Source organism: Ambystoma mexicanum, chromosome 8 (genome assembly GCF_040938575.1).
Source record: "Ambystoma mexicanum isolate Mex_15411 chromosome 8, UKY_AmexF1_1, whole genome shotgun sequence".
NCBI classification, from domain to species: Eukaryota; Metazoa; Chordata; class Amphibia; order Caudata; family Ambystomatidae; genus Ambystoma; species Ambystoma mexicanum.
In genome coordinates, this window is record NC_090929.1 from 900,385,759 (window position 1) to 900,401,549 (window position 15,791).

Consider the following 15,791-nt stretch of genomic DNA (forward strand, 5'->3'; position numbering starts at 1 on the left):
ACAACAGAGATCAATAATTGAATGGATAGTACAAACAAATGATAAGAATAACAGGGAGGGGAGACACACCTACTATGCATTGTGGGTGTTCAGAACATGCAAGTGCAGAGGGGAGGGGGTAAGAGAAAAGGTGTTCAGGTGCGGTGTGCAGTCATAATGTCGACATCAATAATGTCGACAGTCAAAATGTCGACAAATTAATGTCGAAAATCAATAATGTCGACATACAAAAATGTCGACATTTTACATTAATGTCGACATTTTTTCGAAATGTTGTATAAATAAATAAATATATATTTATTGTTGTGTTGTATGTGTTGAGTATGAGGGGTGGGGGGTGGCAGGGGGTATTGGGTGAGAGGGGTTGGGGGGGACATCCCCATAGTAAATAATATTCTTTTTATTTATTTGTTTATTTATTTATTGAATAATAAATAAATAAATAAATATATAATTACTATGTGTTGGGAATGAGGGTGAGAGGGTGGTTGGGGGGGGTGTGGGGGGGTGTCAGGGGGGTGTTGGGTGAGGGGGGGTTGGGGGGGGACCCCCCCCATAGTAAATTAGACTCTTTTTGGTTATTTATTTATTGAAAAAATAAATAAATAAATAAATAAATAATTAGATTGTGTTGAGTATGAGGGGTGAGAGGGTGGTTAGGGGGTGTGGTGGGGTGGCAGGGGGGTGTTGGGTGAGGGGGGGTTGGGGGGGGACCCCCCCATAGTAAATGATACTTTTTGTTGGTTATTTATTTATTGAAAAAATAAATAAATAAATATATAAATAATTAGAATGTGTTGCATATGAGGGGTGGGAGGGTGGTGGTGTGGGGTGTGGGGGGGTTGCAGGAGGGTGTTGGGTGAGGTGTTGATAGTGTTAAGGGTTTATAGTCATATTGTCGAAAAAAAAATGTCGACATTTTTTTTTCGACATTATGACTTTTTACATTAAAAGTATAGAATGTCGACATTATTATTTTCGACATTATTTTTTCGACATTTTTGTCTGTCGACATTTTTTTGTCGACATTATGACTATAAACCTTCAGGTGCTCATGGAGATGTGCTCGGGGTGAAGTGCTAAGAAAGAAAAGAAAAACGTAAGTGCAGTCTCCCGTGGGGTGGGTGAGCCTGAGCAAGTGCAGTATATAGGCAGCAACTTGGATGAGAGATGTGGGGGACCAGGACCCCGAGGACACATAAGGGCCCTGCACATCAGCCATGCTACTGTATGATTAGCAGGGAAGAGAGGAGGAGAAGGAAGAGGAACACAGAAAGGTCTTGAGGCTTTTTCAGAATTTAAGGAGGCCCTGCTCAAGACGCAGCAGGAGCAGGAGGCTATGTCACAGAACGGAGCTTGCTGAGGAAAGTGCTCGACCACGAGCTCTCTGTTTAGCAAACCGCTTCACATGCAGGGAGTTCATGCCAGAGGAATGCGGGAGTCTAGAATAGGAGTTTTTGGTCTGGAAACGTTGAAGATAGAGTGGTCTAAATAAATGTGATAATTACACGGCTTGGGGGGGGGGCGAGGGTGTGTCGGCCTCTCAGCCAATCAGCAGGCTCAGAACAGGGGTTTTACCAAATGGTAAAACCCCTGTACCGAGCTTCCTTGGAAGCAGGAGGCCGTCCTCTTCTCCGCCGGTACTAAGGTAAGTGTGCCCCCGTCGCCTCCTTTCACCGATCCCCGTCACCAATTTCCACATCCTCTATCCATCCCCAGTTACCTTGCGCCCCTTCATCCCTCGCCGGTGCTGGGAACACTCTGTGTTCCCGGCTTGCAGCTCCATCGTGTTTATGGCTGCCATAGAAAGGGAAGAGGGCCTACTTGTAGTTGCCTTCTCCCTGATCCATGACGGCCATTGTGTTTTGTAGTTTGTTTTCCTACTTGAGAAACGGCAAGCACATTGTTTCTCAACTTGAAAGTTTATCCCTATACAATGTGCCGGGATACTAATAGCAATAAAGCCCTCTGGGCGGGGGCATTACTGGGGCATTACCTGACCTGGTAATGCCCCCGCCTATCAGAGTTTATTGCTTAATTATAAATATGGTCTATTTGAATCTGATATGATTTTATTGTAAAACTATGATTTTATCAAAACATTTTATTCTCCTGCTGATTTAATATAGTTTTTATATTATAGCAAGCCAACTGATATTCAAATTATCAAAATATAGTCCATAGGCACCCCTCTGCGACAACGAACACGGCCCATTGACCTGTTCTTTGGGAAGGTACCCACTCGAGAGTCCGCTGTCACACTTTATCTTACTGTACCTTTCACAGATGGGAAATAACCATTTGCATATCAGTCTTTGTCCCACCCACATGGACAGTCCAGCACCAAAATGCTATGGCAATGCCCTTCTTAACAAGAGTACCAACAGCAACCCCATACAGTCAGTGCAGCAGACAGGGGGCTCAGCACAGAAAAAAAGCAGAGGCGAAAAGGAAGGTCTTGAGCTGCTTATGGAATTTCAGGTGGTCCGGCTCAAGTTTGAGAGGGTCAGGGAGGCCATTCCAGAGGGAGACACCTTCATAGGAGAGAGATCTACCCCCTCACTCTCTGCCTGGAGAAGCATCTGACCCTCAGAGTTGGAGGTGGCTGAACGAAGGGCTCGAGAAGGAAGGTGTTTTGGAAGAGACAGTTGAATGAAGTGAGGGCCCGGCCCCAGAAAGCCTTGTGGACGATGCAGAGGGTCTTGAACTTGATCCTAGCCACCACCAGGAGCCAGTGGAGGGATTTCAAGGCTGGATAGATACGATCCCTGGGCTTGAGGCCAATGACAAGTTTTGCAGTCCTGTTCTGGATTAGTTGCAGAGGGCGGAGAGTATAGGAAGGCAGATTTAGAAAGAGGCTGTAGCAGTAGTCCAGCCTAGAGAGAGAACCAGGGCCCTGTACTCCCAGGCTCAGTATTTTGGAAGTCATTCGTCCTCCAGGCCTTCCAGGGTTCTTCCAGCTGCAGTTCCTTCCTCCTGGCCCCTGTGCTTCCTCCAGCATCCCCTGCTCACTCAAAGTGTGCCTGTGTGCTCCACCTTTTATACTGGCTGGGATAATTAACAGGAGTCACGTGTGAGTGGTTGACTTGCTGCTTTTTCTTCTCAGTGGTTTTGGTGAAAAACATTGGGGAGGAATTATGGGAGTTGTAGTGCTTCCTAGTGATTATGGATAAATCAGTTACAATGTTGTCAGGAAAAGGGGGAATATCCTGTTGCTGTAGGACACGGGGTGATATGTGTAACTTCCTTTTCACAGTTCTCCTACATCTCCCTTTTGTCTTGGTACCAGTTGGAACTGGGGAGGGGGCAACGGTATAGGATTCATAATGGTGTATGATGGTGAAGGGAATGTCGGGTAGGGAGGTGTTAAGGAAAGGGGGACACCATTTCTCACCTTGGGAATCCTCCTCCCTCTCTGGCCCACTCTCCGGGTCTGGACCCAACAGCAATAACCCCTCCCTGGCCACCCCCGAAGAGGATACCAAGAGGGTTGATAGGGAAAAGCCCTTGGGTTTTGCACAGAGGGAACAGGAGAGGTGGAGATTGCAGAAGGATTGGCCAGCGCCTTGCAGTTTTTAAAGAGTTTGGCCGTGTTGTTAGAGGCCGCAGAGACGCGGGTTTGGATGTGGACTCTCTTCTTGGACAGGACAGAGAGTCTTGCATTTTGAGCAGGTGGCAGGTCAGTTTGTCAGAGGATGCGCCCAGTGCCCTCCACTTCCTCTGTCACCTGCACTTGCGTTTCCAGGCAGCAAGGTTGGAGTTATATCATACAAAGAGTTGCCCTTGGAGGTAGGCTTCAGACCGATTCTCATGACAGGGGCAAGGATGTCCAGCATGTTGGAGATAGAAAGAAACAGGTTAGAGAGGGGTATATCGGAGTGTAAGTCAGCCGCAGGAGTAGGAGGGGCAGAAAAATGTGTGGCAAAGGCATCCGCTGACGCATGCTTCATGGGTCGAATGATCAAGAAGGTGGGTGGCAGTGCTGGGGTGGGCTTAGCCTGGGGGACAGAGAGTTTCAGGTTAGAGGATAGCAGAAGGTGGTCAGTCCAAGAGAGAGTAATGGTGAGAGGATTCGAGAGGGGGATGTCTGAGGAGATGACACAGTGTGTCGCACCAGAGGGTAGAATGGAGAGAGTGAGAGTGTCACAGATGTTGCTGAAGAGCCCAGAGAAGGGATTAGAAGCATCCGGGTGGATGTTGAGGTCTCCAAGGCGGAGAAGTTGAGAGGTAGAGGCAAAAAGAGAACAGGAGAGGTCAGACTCCTCTGAGAGGAAGAGGGAGACCTGGCCAGGTGGCCTGTAGATGGTGGCCACTGTCAGAGAGAGGCCAGAAGAGATGGAGATCCTGCAGACCAGGAATTGAAAGGAGGAGTAGGCATGCGTAGGAATGATAGAAGCAGGGACCCACTCCAGGAAGATCAGAGCTACTCCACCTCTGGGCCGGTTGGTTCTGGGTTCGGAGAGGATTTTATAGCCATCAGGGAGGAGAGTGTCAAAATTTGTGACAGAGCTGGCTGTGAACTATGTCTTGGTGAGAGGGAGGCCATCCGGTCAAGTTCTTCGAGGCGTTGGCAGATGTCAGAGGTGTGTTTGGCAGCGGAGCGAGAGTTGAGAGCAGCGACATGGAGCAGGTTGCCACATTTGAATGACTTCTGTGGTGGGAGACCGGCGTGAGGTAAGCCCAGCAGAAGTGGTAGAGGAGCCCGAGAGTGGGCAGAGATGGTAGAAGGAGGTGGCATAGTAGCTATAGAGGAGGGGTACGGGTGCCGGAGAGGTGGCCGAAAAAGGAGGTGGTGGAGGAGCCAGAGAGGTGCTTGTAGGAGTAGCAGAAGGAAGGAAGTTGATAAGATGCGGGAGACGCCTATCAAAAAGGAGGAGATTGGGCTGAGGGTCCTGGACCAGGAGGGTGCCATTCAGATAGGCTTAAATGATGGTTTTGGAGGAGCGGAAGGAGGGCAAGAGGTCTTCCCACCGAGTGTCAACGTTAATGGGAGAGGAGGAGAAAGGGGAGAGAACAGAGACCATATGAGGAGTTGAAAGCTCATGTGTCGGAACGACAAAGAGGATGTCGGTGAGAGTCTGTCTGGAAGAAGCACTGATGTAGGTATCAGCGACAGGGAGGCCTGGGTTGGAGACCAGGATATCCCTCTTGAACTTCTTCCTTCCAGGATTAGTGAGAGGGATAGGATAGGAGATAGAGTAGCAGTTAGAGAGGATGGCAGGGATTGAGAGCACCATAGAGGGTGCAAAGATGAGGGAGGGGAGAGTGAGGGCGGAGGAAGCACAGCCAACAGCCGAGCACCTCAGGACGCACCAGAGGGGGGTGGTCATACAGGAGGAACACGGGAGGTAGTAAGGCAACACACTAAAGTGGGGGGGAGAAAGAGGGAGGGGGGTAGTGCACTGCAAGACCCAGTATCGACTTTCCTAAAAAGAGGGGAGAAAACCCTAATTTCAACACAGACAGTAATGCAAAAAACACACCCAGATTTGACTTTTCTAAAAAGAGGGAAAAAGGCCTAGTTTCAACAGTATTACCCAAAAATACGACAAAAAAAACCCTGAATGCACAAAAATGCTGAATATGGCTGTTAGAAAAAAAATACAAATATGTCGAATAAGGGGAGCGGGGGTGTCCCCCACTCCTTGTAAGACATGAATCGAATGTGGGGGTTGCGGGGTGTCTGCCGCTTCCAAAAAAACTCACCCTTCAGCGCAAGTTCCACCCCTCAATGGGGAGGCAGAACTTACGTCGCAGTGAAAGAGCCGCAGAGAGGGACTGCAGGTAAGTGTGCAGCCGCACGTACGATTAAGGTCTAAGGGGATGGAGGGTGGAGGGATAAAGGGCGGGGGTGATGTACATGATTAATCTGTGCTGTACATTTTGAATTCGTAATTTTAGAATTAGAAATGTATGGCTACGAAATAATCACGAAGATCCCTTTCAACACAGACAGCAATGCAACACAATTTGACTGTACTAGAGAGATGCCGTGATGGCCAAAACGGGTCACTGATGCTTATGAGTGGTGCAATAGGATAACAGAGTAATTAGAGGGGCAGTTCAATTTCGAGGGCTGCAGTGATTGCTGCCCCGCTGATCGCACTGCAGCTACCTTGTCCGATGATACAGGTTCACGGCTGCTAGCTTCCTGTTTCCCAGGCTGACACAGGCAGATACCACCTGGAGCTGTTAAAGTGGAGCTGCCCCTAGCCTAGGCGGGGGCCTTCGCCAGAAGGGGCTGCAATGGGCAGTTTGGCTGCCCTGAGAGCAAAAGTAGGCACATAAAAAGAAGCACATGTCTAAAGCAGCTCGAATTCAATTAATAAGTAAACGAAAGTTCCATGTAATACCTGATAGACATACATACATATGGACTGTGTACATACCCCTGAGGTAATTTTCTGAAGATATAATGTCTGTCACCCCAGGCAAAAGCAAACTGTTCTTGACTTGATTCATCGAATAAAATGGAAGAAAAGCATTTGTAAGGTCTAATACTGCATGCCAATTCCCTACTTCTTGGCTCAATGTTTCTACAAGGGTTACAACATCAGTGTCAGCTGCAGTAACAGAAGGCACCTTCTTGTTCAACCCTCTAAATTCTGCACCTGCCCTTCAGGAGCCATCAGGTATGTGAACAGGCTCTTGAATTCCAACTCCAAGCCCCGCATCTCCTTTTTGAATTTGAAAATTGGCACCAGAATATGTCTTGGCCTGAACAATGGATGGATAAACTTAAAGTGCTGAGAGATGTAGATGTATCATCGGGGTACGACATCATCCAGTGAAAATGGTTGCATTGCATTGGTTCATCTACACAGTCCCTGCCTTCTTAATATGGGTCCTGTATCAGGAGATGCGCATATAAACATTGGATTATTCTGTGTTCTGATACATTTGCGTGTCCTTAGTTGACTTACTGAAGCTTTTTTGTGCCTTCTTTGTGATGTAAAAAAAAAGAATTAAAGGTGTGTGGGAGCCCCTCTACTGAGAAGGCACATGGGTCAAATACCCTGTTCTGTGGGATTTCTTCCTCCACTCAGAAGGGTCTACAACCACATTTTAGCTCACTGCACCTTTCACAGAGGAGAAATATCCATTTGCATTTCAGTCTGGTCCCACCCACAAAGGCAGTCCAGCACAGAAATGTTAGGCAAGTCTCTTCTGAACAAGAGTACCATTAGCAGTCCCAGACACTCATTTCAGCCTTGTTGCACCTGCTCAGTGATGTGAAGCTGAGCCTCTCTAAAGCACAGTGAGCAGGAGTTCCACTTCTGGATGACCCTTAGTTACTTATAGTGAAACCCCACGTTTTTCAAAATTAAAGATGAGCGTGGCAGCTCCTCTGATATGCAAATGGATATTTCTTCTCTGTGAAAGGTACAGTGAGCTAAAACGTGGTTTATACCCTCCGGAGTGGAAATCTACCCATAGAACAGGTGTTTTGGATGTGTTTGGTCTTGGTAGAAGGGCTCCCAGACCTTTGTTGAAATGTTTAGGGACTTTGGGTTTCACCCTAATATACCCAGGGTAATCCAGACGTGGACACCTTGCTCCCTGTGCTTAGAAAGGCACAGCTTCACCTCACTGAGGAGGTCCAACACATGTCTGAGGTTGTTGTTGGTACTTCTGTTCAGATGAGAATTGCCTAGCATTTTGGTGCTGGACTGCCCAGTTCAGTGGGACCAGACTAATATGCAAACGGATATTTCTTCTCTTTGAAAGTTAGTGAGCTAAAACATGGTTGTATATCCTCCTAAGTGGGAACCTACCCATAGAACAGGTTATTTGGCAAAGTTCATTCTCAGTATGAATGTTGAAATTCTTTGGGATGTACATTTAGGACCCTGGCGTAATTAAGCCAGAAAATACTCTATTGTGCAGTATTTCGGTGTTTATTGGTAGCACCATTGCAAGGAAGTGTCTATGTTCTTCACCAACTCATGCGTAGCGTAAGACTGTTTGATGAGCATGAATAGGTTCCATCTATTTGAAAGGGTTATTGAGACCACAGGTGTTTACCATTATTATTAAGTATTCTACAAATTGTGGCAATCCAGTTTGTCCCATTTAAGGTTTTTGGAAAAACTTTTTTTTCATTCTGATGAAGGACAAGGACAACTAGATTTGCCACTGAAATAGAGATTTATAAACCACGTGCACTGAAAGTCTATTCCTTTCTCACATCTCCACCTTCTTCCCGTACACCACCGTCTTCCCGTACATTTGCATAGTAAATTCATGAACAATTGTTTAAACACAAAAGAATTAAACCATTTAATTGGAGTACAGACAGGGAGAAGGACACAAAACTTGTAGGTGTTCTTTGGTAATTTGCCCACCCATTGACTGCCCATGACCATGTTAATCCCTATGGCCATTTCTACCAAGTTCCTCCCCGCCCAAAACATCTCCTCAGAGGAACTCTTGGAGCCTGCTTTAATCAACCCTTGCCATCAAACTTTGCCCTGGAAGTTCCAGCCAGAGTTTTTCAAAAAAGTCTTCTGAGAGTTAATGAATTAATTGGAGCTGTAAATGTGCAACTGGTGTAATAAAAATGTTTTACAGGTCTGCCTCAGCCACTTCATTCTTGTCCTTCTCTGAAGTCCCATTGAAACAAGCATTGAAAAAGCCAACAGTTTTGGCTTGTGTATATGTATTAGGCATTTTCCAGGCACTACTAATGTATGCCCTCACACTATTTTGTAGGTGCTACCGTCAATGTTAATGTTATGTTAATGTTAAAGGATAATTGTACACCGCACTATCACCACCGGCGTGGTCCCCTGGTGCTCATGGTCAATTAATACCACTACCCCAGTACCTGGCAAGTGCTTTTCCCATGCCTACACAAAAGGCCAAACCTTTGGCATTCCCAAAGCTTGTTTAGGGGGCGGGTGCAGGGTTAGGATATATTTGAAATTAGATTTCAGGCTAGTGGGGGACTTAAGAGCGGTGAAATAGTGTAGAAGGGGTGCATGGGGTGCCTTGCCCTCATAACAACTTCTGCAAACAAATCCGTAAAGTGAATTAGTCTATACTGCTGCGCCCACTAACCTCCAGTTGACACGTTTAGTTTGCACAAATCTACAGTACGGTTTTCTCTCCATTCTAGAATCTATCTACCTCTTCAAAGGAAAAACACAAAAGAAAGTTATCCTGACTGTGGAACAAATGAAGGGCAAACATGGGACACTGGTCTTGTGGGGAACTGGCACTCTTTGGCAAACACAGATTCAAAGAAAAAGGGGTGAGTGTGCCAAATCCTTGCTTTGAGAAAAATCGTTTTATTGTGCTTTGAATTGCATATCTATTCTATATTAATCATGTCTTTAATTTTTATATTCCGGGAATCCCTTTTTTTAAAGATCTTCATTTAATTTGGATACACAGTGCACATACTTGTTCAAATTATAAAGTGATTGATTGATTGATTTTTCCTCCTATTTCGTTACATAATGATACCCTTGTAAAATTGTGAGAGACTGCAAGTATGCGTTAGCAAGGCCTTGTGGTAATGTTCCCTTCCTGGCTCTTAAAGTGTGTGCAGGGGGCCACTCAGGGAGCTGGTCCCCACCATCAGCTATGCGATGTAGGGAAAAGGGCGGTATGGGGAGAATCCCCTAATTTCACCACGGCACTTCGGATCCCAGAGCAGGAGGCCACATTGAAGGTAACATTGTTACTGGTCCTTTTTTTTACTTTGATGTGTGTTGGCATTTTCTTTTTTAATAACACATATTATTGTTTTTTCTTTACGACAACAACCTACAACATACAAACATAAATTTCATTTATACATCAAAGGCATAGTGACCAGTTTCTATCAATAATTTAGTTACGACATTCGTTACAGGACAATGCTTGGGGTATCTCCATGTTGTATAGTAGTTCCATAGGCTTTGCGCAGCAGGGTCGTACAATTTACCTTTGATCATCACATAGCTTGTTCCCATTTCTGCCAAATTTTACTGGCTTTCCCAGGGTACCCTCTGGCTGTATAGACGTGGTGTTCCATCGCTATGCAGGCGTCAATGTCTGTCACCCACTGGGCATATTGGGGGTCATCTCTGAACCACATAATTGTGCGATATTTCTCTTGGCCAGCCCTGTGGTTATTGAAAGCAAGAGTCTTTCAAAGCGGGTCATTTCTCCCGCCTCCTCAATCCTCAACAGCAAGAGTTTTGGTTCCTTTGGGATCGTCTGGCCCATTACCCGAGACAACCTGTCACAACATTTTTGCCAGAAATATTGTATGCGTGGGCATTGCCACAAAATGTGAAAGAACGTGCCCTCTTCTTGTTTACAGCATAGACAATTGGCCTCTGTGGTCTTGCCCCAGCCGTATAGTGTTGTTTGTGGGTAATATATTCTATGTAGCACTTTCAGTTGGGTTAGCCGGATTATAGCCGATATTGCCGTCTCTCTGGGGTACATTCCTCAGGCAGTAGCATGCCCACAACTTTCTCCCATTTTGCTTTCAAATTGCACTATTCCTTTGTGGCAAAGGAAGAGATTACGCTGAACATAGTTGACGTAGTCTTAACATTCACACTGTCCAACACAATGTTTCTCTCTATCGGTGTACATTTTGGGTGGTCAATAAGACTTGACATGTGTTTTGTGAGTGCGTGATGGTAGTATTCAGTGGGTGGAAGATTATACGTGGCTGATAGTTCAGTGAATGGTATGGTTCTACCGTCTTTTATCACTTGCTGGATCGTATGTATCCCCGCTGTTCCCCAATTTGGCATTTGGGTAGTTTGTGGAGTTCTGGGAGAAAGGCATTATTCCAGAGGGGTTGTATCAGAGTGATTTTGTTCCCCCATCCTATGTGTCTGTGTTTCGCCCCAAATTTGGGTAGTGTGGGCAGTATTGTGCGCAGGGGGGGGGGCGGCTCACCACCTTATACAGGGTTTCAACTGGAGGTTCGCCATGCCTTACTGCTATTTCTGCTCGTATGTGCGGCAATTCTGGATTGCCATGTAGTATGTCGTTTACAGCCACCATCTGGCTCGCCCAATAATATATTTGCATGTTTGGGAGCCCAAACCCTCCCTCCCATACAGATCGTTGGAGCGTGGTGAGTGCTATCTTTGGGTGTCCCCCCCCCATAGTAGTTTCCATAGTGTCTTATCTATTTTACGAAATTCAGTTGTGGGGATCTGTAGAGGGGCATTCTTTAGGATATACAAGAAGCGGGGTAGGGCTAGCATTTTAAAGAGTGCCGCTCTTCCTAATAGGGTCAGTGTCACCCAATGATTTACGTCTTGTGTGAAGCGTTTCATAATTGGGTATAAGTTATCAGTCACATAGTCCTCCAGTCTGTTCGTGATTAGGATACCCAGGTATCGGAAGTGTTCCATCTCTAGCCTATAAGGGGAGCCTTCAGGAGGTATACAGTCTATTCCTTTAACCGGGAACAGTATTGATTTACTCCAGTTCACTCTCAAGCCACTGAATCTGCCGTATTGTATCAGTATTTGTGTGAGTATGGGACAGGAGACCGCCGGATTGCCCAGATAAATCAGCAGATCATTGGTTTATAGAGAGACTCTGACTTCCCAGGTTCGACCCCATGGAAACCTGACCACGTCGGTGCATTCCTCAAAATTATAGCAAGGTGCTCTATAATCAGGGCAAACAGCATTGCTGATAGTGGGAATCCCTGCCTGGTGCCTTTCCCCAATCGGAAGCTACGTGAGGGCCAGCCGTTCACTCTCACTTCCCTATGGGGGCATTATACAGGAGTTGGACCCATTGTATGAAGTGTTCTCCAAAGCCCATTTTTCTCATGATTGCCCACAGCGCCTCCCAGTATACTGAATCAAAAGCTTTCTCAAAATCGATAGCCAATCGCACCAGTAATTGTTGCAGGGTAGGCGCTTTTTCCAGCGCTAGGTGTAACCTACGGATGTGCATTCTTGTGGAACGTTGCGGCATAAAGCCACATTGGTCCGGGTGGATCAGGAAAGAGATTACTTTTGAAGTCTATTGGCGAGTACTTTCGCCAGTATCTTAGCCTCACTATTTATCAGGGATATGGGCCTATAGGAGCTGCATTCGTCCGGGGGCTTGCCATCTTTTGGTATTACAATTATGGTGGCCTTGCGTAAATCTGCTGGGAGTAACCCTTCCTTTCTCGAGGATTCGAACATATTAAGCAAACATATTAAGCAGGTGAGGTACAATACTTTCCACGTTGAATTTTTTTCAAATGTCTATCGGAAAGCCGTTCAGGGCTGGGGTTTTGCCTGATTGGAGTTGGGAGATGGCTACGGATATCTCTTCTTCTGAGATATTGCTCTCAAGTGTGCCGGCTTGTTCGGCATTCAGTGAGGGTAGAATGACTTCATCTAGTGGCGTATTTTCGCTTGGGGTATTCGGGGCGCTATAGAGCTTCTCATAGTAGGCTGCAAAGCATTCAGCTATTTCGCTATCGGTTGTGGCTAGATCTGCGTTTACAATTTTAATGTGTCTGACTTCCTGGTGTTACTCATCCTGTCTTTCCAGCCAAGCTAGCAATTTACCTGCTTTCTCCCCTGTTTCGTACAACCTTGCTCTCATGGCTTTGTGTGCCTTTTTTGCACAGTCTAATGACAGATTGTGTAGTTTGTTCGGTGCCAGTATCAGTTCTCTATTCGTCTCTGGTGTATTATTGTCTATGTGTTGTGTTTCCCTGCGCGCCACTTCTTTTTCTGCTTCTACTAATGTTTCCCGGTATGCTCTTTTATGTGCTGCTGTCCGTACGAAGATTTCCCCTCTGAGTACTGGTTTGTAGGCTTCCCATAGTGTTCCATGATCGTCCACGGTACCCCTGTTCAGTTCAAAGTAAGTGGATGTGGTATTGCTTATTTTTTCCAACAGGTCTGGGAATCCTAGGTAATAGTTATTAAGTCCCCAAGTGGGCTTGGGACGTGGTCTTTCCGTTTCGAGTTCCATCATTAGTGGGGAGTGGTCAGAGATGCCACTAGCGAGTAGGGACGCACTGTGTGCTTTATGGATATTGTGGGCTGGCAGAAAGAAGTAATCTATTCTGGACAGTGAGGCATGCACGCCTGAGTGGAAGGAGTATTCCCGTGTGTCCTCATGCTGATCACACCATACGTCTATCAAGCCCAGTGCGGAGGCAAAGGTCACTAGTTTCGTATTGGCTGTGGGACTTCATCCCCATATATGTGTACGATCTAGCGTGTTATCCCCAGTATCGTGCGTTACCTTGGATATCTTTAATGGCAGCCTTTTATGGACTAGAATCAGCACTCCCTTGGCTCCCATGGAGAAGCCTGCGTGCACTGCAGTGCAGTAATTAGATCTTTTGAAGAGATTGCATATCGTCCCTGCTAGGTGAGTTGCTGTTAGGAGTACTATGTCCGGTGTGTGCCTGTTTATGTATTGCAACACCAGACGTCTTTTGATGCCAGACCCTAGTCCATTGACATTCCATGTCAGAAGTGTCAAGCGCTTGTTAGTTATTGCAGTTGGCATCGCCATTGGGTATATGGGCTTTGTGGGTTATTAGTGTGCTTTGCTAGGTGTGTTTTGCGAGTGTTACCATTTGCGCTGTCTGTGTTGTGCTCATGTACAGTATGATCTCAATACCTTTGTATGAAAAACAATAAACTAAGAACTCATCCCCAACACCTCCCTCCCTAGACTTCATCCCCAATTGAAGCATCTGTCGCCCTCTTGTAAATTTACAAACTACTAATACTTCTCATTCATCTCTTAGCTCTCATACATATTGGTATGTAATCGCTAGAAAATTAACAACAACAATGGGGGTGACGCGGTCTGGGCCGCCAGCTATACAGGTATCGGGTTCACAGTTTGTCTGTTGCTTACGTGTTATCGGGGCATGATGCCAATGTTCAGTGCGCTGTTTGGTGGGTCGGTGCCATGTCCTTCATCTTAGTCATTGTCTCTGTTTGGCTGCGCTTCCGGCTCCTGTTGTGGGCGCTCTCTTTTGTCTCAGTCGGTTCCTGTCATTACCTTGTCGCCTGTTCGATCGCCTAATTCCATGCTTCAGCTGGGTCTGTGAAGTGCACAGTCGTTCCGTTAAAGTATATTTTCAGTTGTGCTGAGAATAGGAGTCCATATTTTATATTGAAGGTTTGGAGGCGTTTTTTCAGTGGGCCTAAGGATTGCCTTGCTTTTTGCACCTCCCTGGTCAAATCCGGGAAAAAGGCTATATTGGAGCCGTTGAATGTTATTGAGCCCTTGGTTCTGGCCATTTGAGGTATTGCGTCCCGGTCTCTATAATTCAGGCGCTTTGCTATTACTGTGCTGGGCGGAGCGCCCAGGATTTTCCTGCCAGTTGCCATTCGATGGGCCCGTTCAATCAAAGCGTGGGGCTTTTCCCTCCCGCGGAGCAGCCGCACCCCAGCCGGCCCCAGTCCGCTGCTATTGTCACGCGGGGCAAAGGGATGGTGTACCTCGGTCTCCGGAGTCCTCTGCTCGGCTGCAGCAGTGCACATGCGGGGGCTCTGGGGTTTGCCACTGCCGAGGTAGTGCGCCAGTGGGGGCCCGACACCGCCCATGGGAGCCCAACACTATCCACCGGCGGGTCTCTTCCCTCACGGCGCGGGACTGCCCACAATGGGACCCACCCACTGATGCGGTCCGCTCCTGCGTGTATGCTTGGTTCCGTCTGGGGGCGATCCTCAGGCTCGGCACCTGCACCCGGTCTCCTCAGTATTGCCAGCAGTTCGTGCAGGGCACCGGAGGGGCAGGACGTCTGTTTCCGCTGGGCCGGCTCCACGCTACGCGACCTCCTCTAGTCTGCTGCTCCAGCAGCCATCTTGCCGGGCTGTCGCAGTCAGCCGCTGCTGAGTTTCGCAACAGATTGTTTGTTTGTTTTATTCACTTTTTATGCGCACCAGACCCATGGGTCTCAGGGCGCAGCAATAAGAAAATGCAAAGCTTACATGGTTACAACATAGAATGATATGAAGTGTACAATAAAAGTCTCTAGATCACAGATAATTACAAAATATACACTATTCAAGGTATGGTCAATCGGAATTACAGAAATATACAGTATGGTTTGCCAGGTATGCCGCGAATGATTACAGTCGGAGGTAGGTGACACAGGTCAGCTAAAGGTCAGTGGAGGTAAGGAGTTGAATTACATTTTTTCTGTAGCGAAGGTAAGGCAGATCCCCTCTCAGGTCTTGTGGCAGTAAGTTACGCGTTTTGGTAGCCTTTACAGGGAAGCTATTTCCACCGATCGTGGTGAGTCTGAAGTTAGGTATTATCAAACAGTTAGAATTGACAGCTCTGGCCGGACTGAGAGAGGTTCTCCTGTGAAATTTGTCTATTAAGTATCTGGGGGTGGAGTTATTGAGGGCTTTATGGGTTGTATTTTGTTATAAGTGGTCAGCCATTTGTGATGGCATCTGGCAGAGGAGATATGGGTTATTTTGTTTATGCCCAATGCTGCTCTCAAGGCATTATTTTGTAATGTTTGTAATCTTTGAATTATTGTTTTATTGGCTCCGGAATATAGTGCATTGCAGTAATCAATTCTGGAGAGTATTAAAGCTCTGGCCAGGATTAATCAACTGTTATTAGAAAGAAAAGGTTTACCGGCTCTTAACAACTTGCAGGTGTAGGCTGTAGAGGAGGCAAGGGATTATACCTGTTTATCAAGTGATAGGGTGGAATCAAGATAGAATGCAAGGGTTTTTACTTCCTTGGACACTTGGATGATATTCCCATCTATAGTGAAGGAGGAGAATTCCTGGCCTTTTTTTAATATTGGCGTGGGTGCCCAAGATTATCAACTC

The 15,791-nt window shown here is 46.6% G+C and overlaps 1 protein-coding gene across 8 annotated transcripts in view; it reads left to right on the plus strand.

Annotated features, from left to right (window-relative positions):
• SHLD2 (shieldin complex subunit 2) overlaps positions 1-15,791 on the plus strand; it is a 1,351,673-nt gene that overhangs the window by 795,328 nt on the left and 540,554 nt on the right. For 7 of the 8 annotated variants that reach the window (XM_069610780.1, XM_069610781.1, XM_069610783.1 and 4 more), the window contains one exon: positions 9,119-9,253. The exons of the other annotated variant lie outside the window; for it this stretch is intronic. In XM_069610780.1, coding sequence (XP_069466881.1) covers positions 9,119-9,253 — 135 coding nt within the window. The remainder of the gene's footprint in view (positions 1-9,118; positions 9,254-15,791) is intronic. 8 annotated transcript variants of the gene reach the window in all.